The 18,829-nt window shown below is 45.6% G+C and overlaps 1 protein-coding gene across 8 annotated transcripts in view; it reads right to left on the bottom strand.

The window, feature by feature from the left end:
- The window catches only part of mast2 (microtubule associated serine/threonine kinase 2), a 293,284-nt gene that overhangs the window by 50,251 nt on the left and 224,204 nt on the right, over nt 1-18,829 (bottom strand). For 4 of the 8 annotated variants that reach the window (XM_031785589.1, XM_031785587.1, XM_031785588.1 and 1 more), the window contains 4 exons: nt 6,392-6,467; nt 5,701-5,721; nt 3,365-3,443; nt 29-180 (listed from right to left, as the gene is read on the bottom strand). In XM_031785589.1, the coding sequence (XP_031641449.1) occupies nt 29-180; nt 3,365-3,443; nt 5,701-5,721; nt 6,392-6,467 (328 nt within the window). The remainder of the gene's footprint in view (nt 1-28; nt 181-3,364; nt 3,444-5,700; nt 5,722-6,391; nt 6,468-18,829) is intronic. The other 4 variants (XM_031785594.1, XM_031785591.1, XM_031785590.1 and 1 more) reach the window with 3 other exon arrangements.

Below are 18,829 nucleotides of genomic sequence, written 5' to 3'. Positions count from 1 at the left end.
TTAAGAGTCTCTGGGTGTCCTGTCCTACCTGAGGCTGCGTGAGCGGGGGCGCATGGGCGAGTGTCGTTCATCCTCGTCTGTGATGCTCTCGGAGCTGAAGTGCTTGGTGAGGAAGTGCAGCTCGTCCGCCGTGGGCTGGAAGGGCAGCTGGTGCAGCTTCTCCTGGGATGAACAGGATGACTGTGAGAAGCAGAGAGGGAGGGATTACAAGGGCAGAAGAGCCGGGCACTAGTAGCGGCTAACTGCTAAAAGGAGGGATTACAGCAGCAGAAGAGCCAAGTAGTGGCTTACTGCTGGAGGGAGGGATTACAAAAACAATAGAGCCAAGTAGCTAGTAGGGGCTTACTGCTGGAGGGGGGGATTACAAAAACAATAGAGCCAAGTAGCTAGTAGGGGCTTACTGCTGGAGGGAGGGATTACAAAAACAATAGAGCCAAGTAGCTAGTAGGGGCTTACTGCTGGAGGGAGGGATTACAAAAACAATAGAGCCAAGTAGCTAGTAGGGGCTTACTGCTGGAGGGGGGGATTACAAAAACAATAGAGCCAAGTAGCTAGTAGGGGCTTACTGCTGGAGGGAGGGATTACAAAAACAATAGAGCCAAGTAGCGGCTTACTGCTTGGAGGGAGGGATTACAAAAACAATAGAGCCAAGTAGTGGTTTACTGCTTGGAGGGAGGGATTACAAAAACAATAGAGCCAAGTAGCTAGTAGGGGCTTACTGCTTGGAGGGAGGGATTACAAAAACAATAGAGCCAAGTAGCTAGTAGGGGCTAACTGCTGGAGGGGGGGATTACAAAAACAATAGAGCCAAGTAGCTAGTAGGGGCTTACTGCTGGAGGGAGGGATTACAAAAACAATAGAGCCAAGTAGTGGTTTACTGCTTGGAGGGAGGGATTACAAAAACAATAGAGCCAAGTAGCTAGTAGGGGCTTACTGCTTGGAGGGAGGGATTACAAAAACAATAGAGCCAAGTAGCTAGTAGGGGCTTACTGCTGGAGGGAGGGATTACAAAAACAATAGAGCCAAGTAGCTAGTAGGGGCTTACTGCTGGAGGGAGGGATTACAAAAACAATAGAGCCAAGTAGCTAGTAGGGGCTTACTGCTGGAGGAAGGGATTACAAAAACAATAGAGCCAAGTAGCTAGTAGGGGCTAACTGCTGGAGGGAGGGATTACAAGAGCAGAAGAGCCAAGTAGCTAGTAGCGGCTAACTGCTGGAGGGGGGATTTCAAGAGCAGAAGAGCCAAGTAGCTAATAACGGGTAACTGCTGGAGGGGGGGATTACAAGAGCAGAAGAGCCAAGTAGCTAGTAGCGGCTAACTGCTGGAGAGAGGGATTACAGGAGCAGGAGAGTCAAGCAGCTAGTAGCGGCTAAATGCTGGAAGGAGGATTACATGAGCAGAAGAGCCAAGTAACTAGTAGTAGCTAACTGCTAAGGGAGGGATTACAGGAGCAGAAGAGCTGAGTAGCTAGTAGCGGCTGACTGCTGGAGGGAGGGATTACAAGGGGAGAAGAGCCGGGTAGCTAGTAGTGGCTAAATGCTGGAAGGAGGATTACAGGAGCAGAAGAGCCAAGTAGCTAGTAGGGGCTTACTGCTGGAGGGAGGGATTACAAAAACAATAGAGCCAAGTAGCTACTAGGGGCTAACTGCTGGAGGGGGGGATTACAAGAGTAGAAGAGCCAAGTAGATAGTAGGGGCTTACTGCTGGAGGGAGGGATTACAAAAACAATAGAGCCAAGTAGCTAGTAGGGGCTAACTGCTGGAGGGGGGGATTACAAGAGTAGAAGAGCCAAGTAGATAGTAGGGGCTTACTGCTGGAGGGAGGGATTACAAAAACAATAGAGCCAAGTAGCTAGTAGGGGCTAACTGCTTGAGGGGGGGATTTCAAGAGCAGAAGAGCCAAGTAGCTAGTAGTGGCTAACTGCTGGAGGGGGGGATTTCAAGAGCAGAAGAGCCAAGTAGCTAGTAACGGGTAACTGCTAAAGGGAGGGATTACAGGAGTAGAAGAGCCGAGCAGCTAGTAGCGGCTAACTGCTGGAGAGAGGGATTAAAGGAGCAGGAGAGTCAAGTAGCTAGTAGTGGCTAAATGCTGGAAGTAGGATTACATGAGCAGAAGAGCCAAGTAACTAGTAGTAGCTAACTGCTGAGGGATTACAGGAGCAGAAGAGCTGAGTAGCTAGTAGCGGCTAACTGCTGGAGGGAGGGATTACAAGGGGAGAAGAGCCGGGTAGCTAGTAGCCCAGCGGCTAACTGCTACTGTGAATGTTAACTCCTGGCTAAGGTAGTGTGCTCTGCTCTCTACTGGGCCGTTGTGAATGAACAAACTTTGGAGAATTTTAAATGGGGATGATTGTCTGTTAAACATTTAGACTGTACATTACGGAGGTATTGTTGCTCCTTTGAGTAAGATAAAAAATATTCAGAGCTAATTGAACCTGAATCCATAATGAGGTTATATGAGCACAACAACTTCATCTCCTCTGAGCTGGTGAGTAAGCAGGAAGCCTTCAGGCTTTTCATCAACATGAGGAAGAGGCTGTATGTGCCAGACATCAGTCATACTAACAATATGAGTAACGGTCAGACTAACGGTGAGACTAACAGTCAGACTAACAGTGGGACTAACGGTGGGACTAACGGTGGGACTAACGGTGAGACTAAAGGTCAGACTAACAGTCAGATTAGCGGTGAGACTAACAGTCAGACTAATGGTCAGATTAACGGTGAGACTAACAGTCAGACTAACGGTGAGACTAACGGTGAGACTAACAGTCAGACTAACGGTCAGACTAACAGTCAGACTAACAGTCAGACTAACAGTCAGACTAACGGTGAGACTAACGGTGAGACTAACGGTGAGACTAACGGTGAGACTAACAGTCAGACTAACAGTCAGACTAACAGTCAGACTAACAGTCAGACTAACGGTGAGACTAACAGTCAGACTAACGGTCAGACTAACAGTCAGACTAACGGTGAGACTAACAGTCAGACTAACGGTGAGACTAACAGTCAGACTAACGGTGAGAGTAACAGTCAGACTAACGGTGAGAGTAACAGTCAGACTAACGGTGAGAGTAACAGTCAGACTAACGGTGAGACTAACAGTCAGACTAACAGTTAGAATAATGGTCAGATTAACGGTGAGACTAACGGTCAGACTAATGGTCAGACTAACGGTCAGATTAATGGTGAGACTAACAGTCAGACTAATGGTCAGATTAACGGTCAGATTAAAGGTGAGACTAACGGTGAGACTGGGCTGGGCTGCACCAGAGGGAAGAGATGTACTGTACTAGGAGGGGTGTGAGATTCTTCTGGGATACACACACAAAAACATTATGTAAACACACACACAAACTCACTGAGACGGTGGAGCTGGGTGTGTTAGTGCCATATCCAGAGGAGGGAAGTGAGGCCAGAGACCAGCGTCTGCCATCCGTCCTAAGAAAGAAAGAGAGAGAAACACAGAGAGGATGGCAGGGGTTAATGTCAGTTCCTGGGTTTACTATGAAAGGCTTGATGGAGCCAAAATTCCAATCAAATCTAAGTTGATTGGTTACGGACACAGATTTGCAAGCGTTATAGCAGGTGCAGTGAAATGCTTGTGTTAGTCGCCCCAACAGTACAGTAGAATGTCTTGTGTTACTAGCTCCAACAGTACAGTATAATGTCTTGTGTTACTAGCTCCAACATACAGTAGAATGTCTTGTGTTACTAGCTCCAACAGTACAGTAGAATGTCTTGTGTTACTAGCTCCAACAGTACAGTAGAATGTCTTGTGTTACTAGCTCCAACAGTACAGTAGAATGTCTTGTGTTACTAGCTCCAACAGTACAGTAGAATGTCTTGTGTTACTAGCTCCAACAGGCCAGTAGAATGTCTTGTGTTACTAGCTCCAACAGTACAGTAGAATGTCTTGTGTTACTAGCTCCAACAGTACAGTATAATGTCTTGTGTTACTAGCTCCAACAGTACAGTATAATGTCTTATGTTACTAGCTCCAACAGTACAGTAGAATGTCTTGTGTTACTAGCTCCAACAGTACAGTAGAATGTCTTGTGTTACTAGCTCCAACAGTACAGTAGAATGTCTTGTGTTACTAGCTCCAACAGTACAGTAGAATGTCTTGTGTTACTAGCTCCAACAGTACAGTAGAATGTCTTGTGTTACTAGCTCCAACAGTGCAATATAATGTCTTGTGTTACTAGCTCCAACAGTAGAGTAGAATGTATTGTGTTACTAGCTCCCACAGGCCAGTAGAATGTCTTGTGTTACTAGCTCCAACAGTACAGTAGAATGTCTTGTGTTACTAGCTCCAACAGTACAGTAGAATGTCTTGTGTTACTAGCTCCCACAGGCCAGTAGAATGTCTTGTGTTACTAGCTCCAACAGTACAGTAGAATGTCATGTATTACTAGCTCCAACAGTACAGTAGAATGTCTTGTGTTACTAGCTCCAACAGTGCAATATAATGTCTTGTGTTACTAGCTCCCACAGGCCAGTAGAATGTATTGTGTTACTAGCTCCAACAGTACAGTAGAATGTCATGTATTACTAGCTCCAACAGTACAGTAGAATGTCTTGTGTTACTAGCTCCAACAGTGCAATATAATGTCTTGTGTTACTAGCTCCCACAGGCCAGTAGAATGTCTTGTGTTACTAGCTCCCACAGGCCAGTAGAATGTCTTGTGTTACTAGCTCCAACAGTACAGTAGAATGTCTTGTGTTACTAGCTCCAACAGTGCAATATAATGTCTTGTGTTACTAGCTCCCACAGGCCAGTAGAATGTCTTGTGTTACTAGCTCCCACAGGCCAGTAGAATGTCTTGTGTTACTAGCTCCAACAGTACAGTAGAATGTCTTGTGTTGGCAAGAAATCAGGAAATAACAACCCACAGTAGATACATTACAGTGAGCATGTGTCAGAATCCACAATATAAATACGTGGTGTGTTGAGACAGTATATCATTTGGACAGAAAATGGTATGTTCAGTAGTAGGTATATTTGGATGAGCTATGTGGAGAATACAATTTATACAAAGTCTGCAAACACATGCAAGCAAACACACAGACACAAGCCAGCAACACACACAGACACAAGCCAGCAACACACACAGACACAAGCCAGCAAACACACACAGACACAAGCCAGCAACACACACAGACACAAGCCAGCAACACACACAGACACAAGCCAGCAACACACACGGACACAAGCCAGCAACACACGCGGACACAAGCCAGCAACACACACGGACACAAGCCAGCAACACACACAGACACAAGCCAGCAACACACACAGAAACACAGCCAAGACCACAACATGGAGATGAATATGAGATGAAGCTGTTTTGCATCACAGTCCTAGTTATAGGGTAGTTTCATGCAGGCTTGGGATGACCATACTTCTTTAGGGACTCTAGGGCATCACACATCCACGGATACGTTCACTGTAAAAACAGCAATACAAAAGGACTGCCCTGCTCAACAAGACGTGGAGCCTATTCAGGGTCCGTATCCACAAAGCATCTCCGAGGAGTGCTGCTCTAGGATCAGTTTAGCCTTTTAGATCATAATGAATACGATTATATGGATAGATCCTAGAACATCACTGCTACTAGAACTTCTCTGGGGCCCTGGTGTGTCCATGCTGGGCAGAGGACATGGGATAAGGTGATGGTGAAAGGTCAAAGGTTACCTGTCAGCCCTGTGCCCGTGACTGTGTGGGAGAGAGGATAGTGTTAGCTCTACAAACCCACTGGTTTTGTGATGAGCAACGCAGAACCATTTAATGTCAGAAATCCTGATTTATCACACTTCACCATTGTGTGGCACTGTTGCATCAGGCTAATTTTACTGTCTCCCCGTCCTACCTGATTTACTGATTCAGAGCAGAAGCAGAAGTGTTATCTATCTCCCATACAGAAGACAGGTTATTTCATTTTACGAGCACATGGCATATCGGTCTTCTTGTCTAGAAGGACTGATGAAACTTACTTATTAGAATCCTTTTCATGTGGAGTTGTGCTTAACTCCTCTCAGGCTCGCTATTTCTAGTTCTGTAATTACACCTCCTATTCAAAGCCTGTGAATGATAAGAGGATATTAAACTAGGCTTCAACCCTTCAGATGATCTGGGTTTGATTAGCCAGCCTGTCAATTATCACAGAGCTGCTGTGAGTATTAGCCATGGGAGGAGCTTAACTGGGCTTGGGGAAACTGTCTCTTCTGTGGGGTGCAGGTGACTGTCAATCAGCATTATGGCTCAAATGACAGAACGAGGTAATAATCCCTTCTGCCTAGTAAACCACTGTATATACAGAGATAAGACGATCAGACACATTAAGTCATGTGATCCCAATGAGTTAACCCTTTGACCCCAGGCTCACCTGCGAGCTGGAACGAAGGAGAAGTGTGCTGCCGTGCTGGGTGAGAAGTTTCTGGGGCTGTCCAGGGGGCTGCTCCCTGGGAGAAGTAAGATAGAACCACAATGATTAAATACAAGAAGAAGCAAAAGGCTCAGCTCTAGACCTAGTTATTTAGGTGTAAAGGCCATAAAGTCCCCTTACATAGTCATATCACTGATGTGTGTAACAAGGTCGTGAACCTACACAATAGATTACCCAAGATAATATTTATTTCCTGCTAAGAACCACGTCAAGGAGAACCTAGCAGGACACATGGACAACAGAAATAACCCAACGACACAATCACACAGGTTACAGAAAAACACCCAGCCTTTATTAGCATGTGTAAAGGGACTGGAATCTATTGTTCTGACATCCCTGTGTGTGTATCGCATAGTACGTACATCCCCCACCTCCTTCACCCAACGGTAAATAGCAAATACATCACGCCTCCCCCTCCTCTGTCTTCCTACTTTCCGACAGGATAATAGGAGTCTTTTCGAGATAACAAAGCTCTTGATGCAGTGTTTTAATTTAGCCAGGGACAGGCCCGAGGAGATGATGTGAGGGGGAGGACCCGGATGAGACGGAGACGAGGGTGCTTAATGACTGGGCTGCTAATCGTCTGGCTGCTTCTTCACAGCAACAACAGCAGCAGTAGAATCAGACAGAGATGAGATGAATGAGAGAAATAAGAGCATTTAAAGCCCATTACAGAGAGGAAGGAGATGGAGACAAACAAGCTACTCTTCCAGTAGCCACAGAACACGACGTGTCATTAATGTCTTTAATAATACTGCAGAAGGGACAGAGAAACAAAATGGAGAGAGAATAGGAAGATAGAGAGAGGAGGAACATGAAAGAAAGAAAAAGAGAGCAGGGATGAGGTTGAATAAACGCTCTGGGGTTCGGGTCTATATAGAACCCTCTGTCTGCCTGTTAGCCTACACTGTGCATCACAACCTGCTCAACATGGAGGAAACCTGGGGTATGAGTCACAACCTGCTCAACATAGAGGAAACCTGGGGTGTGAGTCACAACCTGCTCAACATGGAGGAAACCTGGGGTGTGAGTCACAACCTGCTCAACATGGAGGAAACCTGGGGTATGAGTCACAACCTGCTCAACATGGAGGAAACCTGGGGTATGAGTCACAACCTGCTCAACATGGAAAAGCCCGAATCTGCTCCATATACTGTAAATCACCCCAATAAATCTGAAAAGTGGTCAGGGGGAAATGGAGGTGGGGGGGATGAAACATGGTGTGCTTCCTGCTCTCACCATTCACCAGGTGGGGAAGCATGACGGACGGACGGACGGGGGGCTGGAGATCACCTCCCTCCCGCATCAATTATGTATTTTCTGAGAAAGCGTAGGCAGTACAAAACCTTTAAATATTAATACAAACATTTATTCCTTGTCTATCTGTTCGAGTAGGAAACGCTTGACTCTTTGTATGTGTGTGTATGAGTGTGTGTGTGTATCTGTCATGTAACTGGTAGTGCGTAACATTGAGTAGCAGTGCGTTGAGGCTGGGCCCTGGGCCTGTCAGTGAAAGCTGTGTTTAAATGGGCTTGGGGGCCTCTGAGGGGCTATTAGGAGGCATGGGAGAATGAGCTGCATAGGTACAAACAGTGCCGTAGATTCAGGCAGGGGGCTGGATAGATAGACAGATACACACACACCTCACTGAGAAGATGAACCATTATTCAAATGGAGCCGTGTCCTCAGACACATACAGGGATACACACAGACAGGGGATCCACCTCGCTCTACAGTATGGTGGAGAGACACATATACAGTATGTAATTTGCACTGGAGAGCCCATGGTGTGTAACATGAGAATTCTCTGAGATGACAGTAAAAACCTCCTCTGTGTTTTCCTCATGGGAGAAACACTCTCCTCATTCTACACCCCTGAAGTCCTATCTATTGGGTTGCTGCTCATTAAAGAGATGCATGCAGACAAACAGCTAGCTTCCTCAGTGACAGTGTCCTATTTTACCACCCACATAAACAAACACAGAGACATAGAAACACACAGTCAGACAGAGACATACACAGTCCATTAGAAACATAGACATATATCGAAACACACACTCAGACACACTCAGAAATGGGATGACAAATTGGACATTGTTCTTAACATTTAAAGTGCAATTTACAAAAAATACAAAAAATACATAATACATGTGAATTTCCAATGCAGGTGCACTGCTGCTGGCAACAGTTTGGGTCTCACGGTGCGTCCCATTCACATGGTGCAGCACTGCACCTGTACCGCCATTACTGTACCTCACTTCTACACCTCTATCTCTGTGGAGTTCCCACCCTGGTGACTGCACTCAGAACACCTGTCCCTCTCAGCCAATCAAAACTCAAAGAACACTGTCTTGTCCAATCAGATGTCTGCTACGCACTGTCCACTCAGTAAATACTAGACTGACCATAGAACAAGAGGCAGAGAAAGAAGACAGATAAATATATATAGAGAGACAGGGAGACAGATAAATATATAGAGAGACAGATAAATATATAGAGAGAGATAGGGAGACAGATAAATATATAGAGAGAGACAGGGAGACAGATAAATATATAGAGAGATAGAGAGACAGATAAATATATATAGAGAGAGATAAATATATAGAGACAGGGAGACAGATAAATATATAGAGAGAGATAGGGAGACAGATAAATATATAGAGAGAGATAGGGAGACAGATAAATATATATAGAGAGATAGGGAGACAGATAAATATATAGAGAGAGATAGGGAGACAGATAAATATATATAGAGAGATAGGGAGACAGATAAATATATAGAGAGAGATAGGGAGACAGATAAATATATAGAGAGAGGTAGGGAGACAGATAAATATATAGAGAGAGGTAGGGAGACAGATAAATATTTTTATTTTTTTTATTTTTTTTTATTTCACCTTTATTTAACCAGGTAGGCTAGTTGAGAACAAGTTCTCATTTGCAACTGCGACCTGGCCAAGATAAAGCATAGCAGTGTGAGCATACAACAAAGAGTTACACATGGAGTAAACAATTAACAAGTCAATAACACAGTAGAAAACGAAGGGGGGGTCTATATACAATGTGTGCAAAAGGCATGAGGAGGTAGGCAAATAATTACAATTTTGCAGATTAACACTGGGGTGATAAAAGATCAGATGGTCATGTACAGGTAGAGATATTGGTGTGCAGAAGAGCAGAAAAGTAAATAAATAGAAACAGTACGGGGATGAGGTAGGTGAAAAGGGTGGGCTATTTACCAATAGACTATGTACAGCTGCAGCGATCGGTTAGCTGCTCAGATAGCTGATGTTTGAAGTTGGTGAGGGAGATAAAAGTCTCCAACTTCAGCGATTTTTGCAATTCGTTCCAGTCACAGGCAGCAGAGTACTGGAACGAAAGGCGGCCAAATGAGGTGTTGGCTTTAGGGATGATCAGTGAGATACACCTGCTGGAGCGCGTGCTACGGATGGGTGTTGCCATCGTGACCAGTGAGCTGAGATAAGGCGGAGCTTTACCTAGCATAGACTTGTAGATGACCTGGAGCCAGTGGGTCTGGCGACGAATATGTAGCGAGGGCCAGCCGACTAGAGCATACAAGTCGCAGTGGTGGGTAGTATAAGGTGCTTTAGTGACAAAACGGATGGCACTGTGATAGACTGCATCCAGTTTGCTGAGTAGAGTGTTGGAAGCCATTTTGTAGATGACATCGCCGAAGTCGAGGATCGGTAGGATAGTCAGTTTTACTAGGGTAAGCTTGGCGGCTTGAGTGAAGGAGGCTTTGTTGCGGAATAGAAAGCCGACTCTTGATTTGATTTTCGATTGGAGATGTTTGATATGAGTCTGGAAGGAGAGTTTGCAGTCTAGCCAGACACCTAGGTACTTATAGACGTCCACATATTCTAGGTCGGAACCATCCAGGGTGGTGATGCTAGTCGGGCATGCAGGTGCAGGCAGCGACCGGTTGAAAAGCATGCATTTGGTCTTACTAGCGTTTAAGAGCAGTTGGAGGCCACGGAAGGAGTGTTGTATGGCATTGAAGCTTGTTTGGAGGTTAGATAGCACAGTGTCCAGAGACGGGCCGAAAGTATATAGAATGGTGTCGTCTGCGTAGAGGTGGATCAGGGAATCGCCCGCAGCAAGAGCAACATCATTGATATACACAGAGAAAAGAGTCGGCCCGAGAATTGAACCCTGTGGCACCCCCATAGAGACTGCCAGAGGACCGGACAGCATGCCCTCCGATTTGACACACTGAACTCTGTCTGCAAAGTAATTGGTGAACCAGGCAAGGCAGTCATCCGAAAAACCGAGGCTACTGAGTCTGCCGATAAGAATATGGTGATTGACAGAGTCGAAAGCCTTGGCGAGGTCGATGAAGACGGCTGCACAGTACTGTCTTTTATCGATGGCGGTTATGATGTCGTTTAGTACCTTGAGTGTGGCTGAGGTGCACCCATGACCGGCTCGGAAACCAGATTGCACAGCGGAGAAGGTACGGTGGGATTCGAGATGGTCAGTGACCTGTTTGTTGACTTGGCTTTCGAAGACCTTAGATAGGCAGGGCAGGATGGATATAGGTCTGTAACAGTTTGGGTCCAGGGTGTCTCCCCCTTTGAAGAGGGGGATGACTGCGGCAGCTTTCCAATCCTTGGGGATCTCAGACGAGATGAAAGAGAGGTTGAACAGGCTGGTAATAGGGGTTGCGACAATGGTGGCAGATAGTTTCAGAAATAGAGGGTCCAGATTGTCAAGCCCAGCTGATTTGTAATATATAGAGAGACAGATAAATATATAGAGAGAGATAGGGAGACAGATAAATATATATAGAGAGAGATAAATATAGAGAGAGAGACAGGGAGACAGATAAATATATAGAGAGATAGAGAGACAGATAAATATATAGAGAGAGATAGGGAGACAGATAAATATATAGAGAGAGATAGGGAGACAGATAAATATATAGAGAGAGATAGAGAGACAGATAAATATATAGAGAGAGATAGGGAGACAGATAAATATATAGAGAGAGATAGAGAGACAGATAAATATATATAGAGAGAGATAAATATATAGAGAGAGACAGGGAGACAGATAAATATATAGAGAGATAGAGAGACAGATAAATATATAGAGAGAGATAGGGAGACAGATAAATATATAGAGAGAGATAGAGAGACAGATAAATATATAGAGAGAGATAGGGAGACAGATAAATATATATAGAGAGATAGGGAGACAGATAAATATATTTTTTATTTTATTTTATTTCGCCTTTATTTAACCAGGTAGGCTAGTTGAGAACAAGTTCTCATTTGCAACTGCGACCTGGCCAAGATAAAGCATAGCAGTGTGAGCAGACAACAAAGAGTTACACATGGAGTAAACAATTAACAAGTCAATAACGCAGTAGAAAACAAAGGGGGAGTCTATATACAATGTGTGCAAAAGGCATGAGGAGGTAGGCAAATAATTACAATTTTGCAGATTAACACTGGAGTGATGAATGATCAGATGGTCATGTACAGGTAGAGATATTGGTGTGCAAAAGAGCAGAAAAGTAAATAAATAAAAACAGTATGGGGATGAGGTAGGTGAAAAAGGGTGGGCTATTTACCAATAGACTATGTACAGCTGCAGCGATCGGTTAGCTGCTCAGATAACTGATGTTTGAAGTTGGTGAGGGAGATAAAAGTCTCCAACTTCAGCGATTTTTGCAATTCGTTCCAGTCACAGGCAGCAGAGTACTGGAACGAAAGGCGGCCAAATGAGGTGTTGGCTTTAGGGATGATCAGTGAGATACACCTGCTGGAGCGCGTGCTACGGATGGGTGATGCCATCGTGACCAGTGAGCTGAGATAAGGCGGAGCTTTACCTAGCATGGACTTGTAGATGACCTGGAGCCAGTGGGTCTGGCGACGAATATGTAGCGAGGGCCAGCCGACTAGAGCATACAAGTCGCAGTGATGGGTGGTATAAGGTGCTTTAGTGACAAAACGGATGGCACTGTGATAGACTGCATCCAGTTTGCTGAGTAGAGTGTTGGAAGCCATTTTGTAGATGACATCGCCGAAGTCGAGGATCGGTAGGATAGTCAGTTTTACTAGGGTAAGCTTGGCGGCGTGAGTGAAGGAGGCTTTGTTGCGGAATAGAAAGCCGACTCTTGATTTGATTTTCGATTGGAGATGTTTGATATGAGTCTGGAAGGAGAGTTTGCAGTCTAGCCAGACACCTAGGTACTTATAGACGTCCACATATTCTAGGTCGGAACCATCCAGGGTGGTGATGCTAGTCGGCATGCGGGTGCAGGCAGCGACCGGTTGAAAAGCATGCATTTGGTTTTACTAGCGTTTAAGAGCAGTTGGAGGCCACGGAAGGAGTGTTGTATGGCATTGAAGCTTGTTTGGAGGTTAGATAGCACAGTGTCCAAAGACGGGCCGAAAGTATATAGAATGGTGTCGTCTGCGTAGAGGTGGATCAGGGAGTCGCCCGCAGCAAGAGCAACATCATTGATATACACAGAGAAAAGAGTCGGCCCGAGAATTGAACCCTGTGGCACCCCCATAGAGACTGCCAGAGGACCGGACAGCATGCCCTCCGATTTGACACACTGAACTCTGTCTGCAAAGTAATTGGTGAACCAGGCAAGGCAGTCATCCGAACAACCGTGGCTACTGAGTCTGCCGATAAGAATATGGTGATTGACAGAGTCGAAAGCCTTGGCAAGGTCGATGAAGACGGCTGCACAGTACTGTCTTTTATCGATGGCGGTTATGATATCGTTTAGTACCTTGAGTGTGGCTGAGGTGCACCCATGACCGGCTCGGAAACCAGATTGCACAGCGGAGAAGGTACGGTGGGATTCGAGATGGTCAGTGACCTGTTTGTTGACTTGGCTTTCGAGGACCTTAGATAGGCAGGGCAGGATGGATATAAGTCTGTAACAGTTTGGGTCCAGGGTGTCTCCCCCTTTGAAGAGGGGGATGACTGCGGCAGCTTTCCAATCCTTGGGGATCTCAGACGATATGAAAGAGAGGTTGAACAGGCTGGTAATAGGGGTTGCGACAATGGTGGCAGATTATTTCTGAAATAGAGGGTCCAGATTGTCAAGCCCAGCTGATTTGTACGGGTCCAGGTTTTGCAGCTCTTTCAGAACATCTGCTATCTGGATTTGGGTAAAGGAGAACCTGGAGAGGCTTGGGCGAGGAGCTGCGGGGGGGGGCGGAGCTGTTGGCCGAGGTTGAAGTAGCCAGGCGGAAGGCATGGCCAGCCGTTGAGAAATGCTTATTGATGTTTTCGATAATCATGGATTTATCGGTGGTGAGCGTGTTACCTAGCCTCAGTGCAGTGGGCAGCTGGGAGGAGGTGCTCTTGTTCTCCATGGACTTCACAGTGTCCCAGAACTTTTTGGAGTTAGAGCTACAGGATGCAAACTTCTGCCTGAAGAAGCTGGCCTTAGCTTTCCTGACTGACTGCGTGTATTGGTTCCGGACTTCCCTGAACAGTTGCATATCACGGGGACTATTCGATGCTATTGCAGTCCGCCACAGGATGTTTTTGTGCTGGTCGAGGGCAGTCAGGTCTGGGGTGAACCAAGGGCTGTATCTGTTCTTAGTTCTGCATTTTTTGAACGGAGCATGCTTATCTAAAATGGTGAGGAAGTTACTTTTAAAGAATGACCAGGCATCCTCAACTGACGGGATGAGGTCAATGCCCTTCCAGGATACCCGGGCCAGGTCGATTAGAAAGGCCTGCTCACAGAAGTGTTTTAGGGAGCGTTTGACAGTGATGAGGGGTGGTCGTTTGACTGCGGCTCCGCAGCGGATACAGGCAATGAGGCAGTGATCGCTGAGATCCTGGTTGAAGACAGCGGAGGTGTATTTGGAGGGCCAGTTGGTCAGGATGACGTCTATGAGGGTGCCCTTGTTTACAGAGTTAGGGTTGTACCTGGTGGGTTCCTTGATGATTTGTGTGAGATTGAGGGCATCTAGCTTAGATTGTAGGACTGGCGGGGTGTTAAGCATATCCCAGTTTAGGTCACCTAACAGAACAAACTCTGAAGCTAGATGGGGGGCGATCAATTCACAAATGGTGTCCAGGGCACAGCTGGGAGCTGAGGGGGGTCGGTAGCAGGCGGCAACCGTGAGAGACTTATTTCTGGAGAGAGTAATTTTCAAAATTAGTAGTTCGAACTGTTTGGGTATGGACCTGGAAAGTATGACATTACTTTGCAGGCTATCTCTGCAGTAAACTGCAACTCCTCCCCCTTTGGCAGTTCTATCTTGACGGAAGATGTTATAGTTGGTATAGAGAGAGATAGGGAGACAGATAAATATATAGAGAGAGACAGATAAATATATAGAGAGAGACAGGGAGACCGATAAATATATATAGAGAGATAGAGAGACAGATAAATATATAGAGAGAGATAGGGAGACAGATAAATATATAGAGAGAGATAGGGAGACAGATAAATATAGAGAGAGAGATAGGGAGACAGATAAATATATAGAGAGAGATAGGGAGCCAGATAAATATATAGAGAGAGATAGGGAGACAGATAAATATATAGAGAGAGATAGGGAGACAGACACATATATAGAGAGAGATAGGGAGACAGATAAATATATAGAGAGATAGAGACAGATAAATATATATAGAGAGACAGAAATATATAGAGAGAGACAGGGAGACAGATAAATATATAGAGAGAGACAGGGAGACAGATAAATATATAGAGAGAGACAGGGAGACAGATAAATATATAGAGAGAGATAGGGAGACAGATAAATATATAGAGAGAGATAGGGAGACAGATAAATATATAGAGAGATAGAGACAGATAAATATATAGAGAGAGATAGACAGATAAATATATAGAGAGAAACAGATACATATATAGAGAGAGACAGGGAGACAGATAAATATATAGAGAGAGATAGGGAGACAGATAAATATATAGAGAGAGATAGAGAGACATAAATATATAGAGAGAGATAGGGAGACAGATAAATATAGAGAAAGAGATAGGGAGACAGATACATATATAGAGAGAGATAGGGAGACAGAGAGAGATAGAGATACAGTAGAGTAATGTTTACTAGGGATGCAGGATATATCGGTGACCATATCGGAATCGGACGATATTAGCTAAAGAATTCCAACACCGGTATCGGCCCGATGTCTTGTTTAACGGCGATGTTAAAAACCGATTTCAAAGATGATGTGCATATCTATATAACGTAGGTAGATGACGTGCATACCTATATAATGTAGGTACATGACGTAATGACGCCTCGTAAAATTTTGCGCTACACGTGCAACACAGCATTCCTAACCTAGCCCACAATCTGTGGATCGAGCAGTCGACAAGTCCAGCAGTCATTTGAAAGAGTAAGAACATTTCAGTGAGACAACTCAAAGGCGATAATCCATTAACGCCAAGATAATGGAGGAATGCTTTTCCCTTGATAATCAACTGTTCTCTGTTGTGGGTGATGTTGGCTTTCGCGACTGGTCGAGCACCGGTACACACTACCAAGTGCGCTATTGTGCAGATGTTGCCCTACCGGAGTTACACAGTAATAGAGTCACTGCTTTTAGCTTCATGACTGACACTTGGACCCGTAATATTGTTTGTTTAACCTTTATTTAACCAGGAGGAGGAATGCTGCCTATGACCTTTAACTAGGCAAGTCAGTTAAGAACAAATTCTTATTTACAATGACGGCCTAGGAACAGTGGGTTAAATGCCTGTTCAGGGGCAGAACTACAGATTTGTACCTTGTCAGCTCAGGGATTCGATCTTCCAACCTTTCGGTTACTAGTCCAACGCTCTAACCACTAGGCTACCTGCCGCCCCAAGAGCATGCTGAGTCTGACAGCACAGAGGGTCGACGAGGATTTCGTACTGAGTCAAGCCCTATTGCATGCTCAAGAATGTGCTGGTTCTCATACCGCTGCTGCCTATTCAATGGCATTTGAGAACATGTTTGAAAGTAGGAAACATGAACACACTAGCTAGCTCCATTCAAACAACTGACTGGAGAAATAAGCTAGTCAACTGTGTCTGCAGCAGATATGATACCCTCTCATGGCATTGAAACACCTGCTCAACAAAACTGCAGACACAGACTGTGAACAAGCGATTCGGTGGCATTCTCACCGAGCCTCTTTACTGTGTCGCCACCATGCTCAATGCTATGTACAAGGACCACTACTTCGATGCAGACAAGAAACAGGGTTTATGTGAAATGTTACATACACAGCTGGACAAGATGGAAACGGACACAGTGACGGTGCGTACCGAGGAAGAGAGGCCATGGACAGACAGAGCTGGACAAGATGGAAACAGACACAGTGACGGTGCGTACCGAGGAAGAGAGGCCATGGACAGACAGAGCTGGACAAGATGGAAACAGACACATTGACAGTGCGCACCGAGGAAGAGAGGCCATGGACAGACAGAGCTGGACAAGATGGAAACAGACACATTGACAGTGCGCACCGAGGAAGAGAGGCCATGGACAGACAGAGCTGAAACTTCACTGCTTGACATGTATGATGAAATCCTGGTTGATAATGAAACGACTGAACAACTGAACCAAACAGCAAATAAGTGAAAGAAATAGGTTTTGATGATGTTTTACTGGTAATGGGGACATACGTAAATGCCAACAAAATAACTTTTTTGTCAGTGTGTGTGTGTGTGTGTAATCTTTATTTCAGTTAAGAACAAATTCTTATTTACAATGACGGCCTACACCGGCCAAACCCGGACGACGCTGGGCCAATTGTGAGCCATCCTATGCGACTCACAGCCTGGATTCGAACCAGGGACTGTTGTGACGCCTCTTGGACTGAGATGCAGTGCCTTCGATCTCTGTGTCCATGTGTGTGTGTTATCTACTACTGTAATAGAATGCTTAAAAGGCCGCTAAAATAGTAAATATCGGGTATCGGGTTTTTCGGCAAGGAAAATATTTGATATCGGTATCGGCCAAAAATGTCATATCGGTGCATCACTAATGTTTACAGTTCATTTTGATAATATGTATTATCTATGTCACTTGCGTTGGCAATGTAAACATATGTTTCCCATGCCAATAAAGCCCTTAAATTGAAATTGAGAGAGAAAGAGCGAGAGAGAGAGGTGGAGAGAGAGAGGGATGGTGAAAGAAAGATAAAGGGAGAGAGAGAGTGGAGACAGAAAGAGAGAGCGGGAGATGGATGGAGATAGAAAGATCGAGGGAAAGCAAGAGAGAGCACAAGAGGGAGAGAGAGATAGGGAGGGAGAGATGGAGAAAGAGAGAGCACAAGAGGGAGAGAGAGATAGGGAGGGAGGGATGGAGAAAGAGAGAGCACAAGAGGGAGAGAGAGATAGGGAGGGAGGGATGGAGAAAGAGAGAGCACAAGAGGGAGAGAGATAGGGAGGGAGGGATGGAGAAAGAGAGAGCACAAGAGGGAGAGAGATAGGGAGGGAGGGATGGAGAAAGAGAGAGCACAAGAGGGAGAGAGAGATAGGGAGGGAGGGATGGAGAAAGAGAGAGCACAAGAGGGAGAGAGAGATAGGGAGGGAGGGATGGAGAAAGAGAGAGCACAAGAGGGAGAGAGAGATAGGGAGGGAGGGATGGAGAAAGAGAGAGCACAAGAGGGAGAGAGAGATAGGGAGGGAGGGATGGAGGAAGAGAGAGAACAAGAGGGAGAGAGAGATAGGGAGGGAGGGATGGAGAAAGAGAGAGCACAAGAGGGAGAGAGAGATAGGGAGGGAGAGATGGAGAAAGAGAGCGACATTGAGAGAGGCTGTATTTAATGAAATTCCTTTTCAGACAGGAACTTCAACCTTTTTTCTCAGCTGTATTGAAGATGTGTTATTAAAAACCCTCCATTTCATTAGCATTAAGTCGTTAGGAAAAGAAAGGCCTAAAGCAGAAACATGATTAGACTCTTAATTCTGCTGGAGCTGAAGAGCTAAGGGGGAAGTCATATGGGGTTAAGACTGACTAACTGACTGGCTGGCTAGCTACCTGACTGACTGGCTGGCTGGCTGACTAACTGACTGGCTGACTGACTAACCGACTGGCTGGCTAGCTACCTGACTGACTGGCTGGCTGACTGACTAACTGGCTGGCTGACTGACTAACCGACTGGCTGACTAGCTACCTGACTGACTGGCTGGCTGACTAACTGGCTGGCTGACTGACTAACCGACTGGCTGGCTAGCTACCTGACTGACAGGCTGGCTGACTAACTGGCTGGCTGACTGACTAACCGACTGGCTGACTAGCTACCTGACTGACTGGCTGGCTGACTGACTAACCGACTGGCTGACTAGCTACCTGACTGACAGGCTGGCTGACTAACTGGCTGGCTGACTGACTAACCGACTGGCTGGCTAGA

The sequence above is a fragment of the Oncorhynchus kisutch genome, linkage group LG13 (genome assembly GCF_002021735.2).
Source record: "Oncorhynchus kisutch isolate 150728-3 linkage group LG13, Okis_V2, whole genome shotgun sequence".
Classification (NCBI taxonomy): domain Eukaryota; kingdom Metazoa; phylum Chordata; class Actinopteri; order Salmoniformes; family Salmonidae; genus Oncorhynchus; species Oncorhynchus kisutch.
The sequence above is the reverse complement of the archived record's forward strand: the minus strand, read 5'-3'. Positions and strand labels throughout refer to the sequence as shown.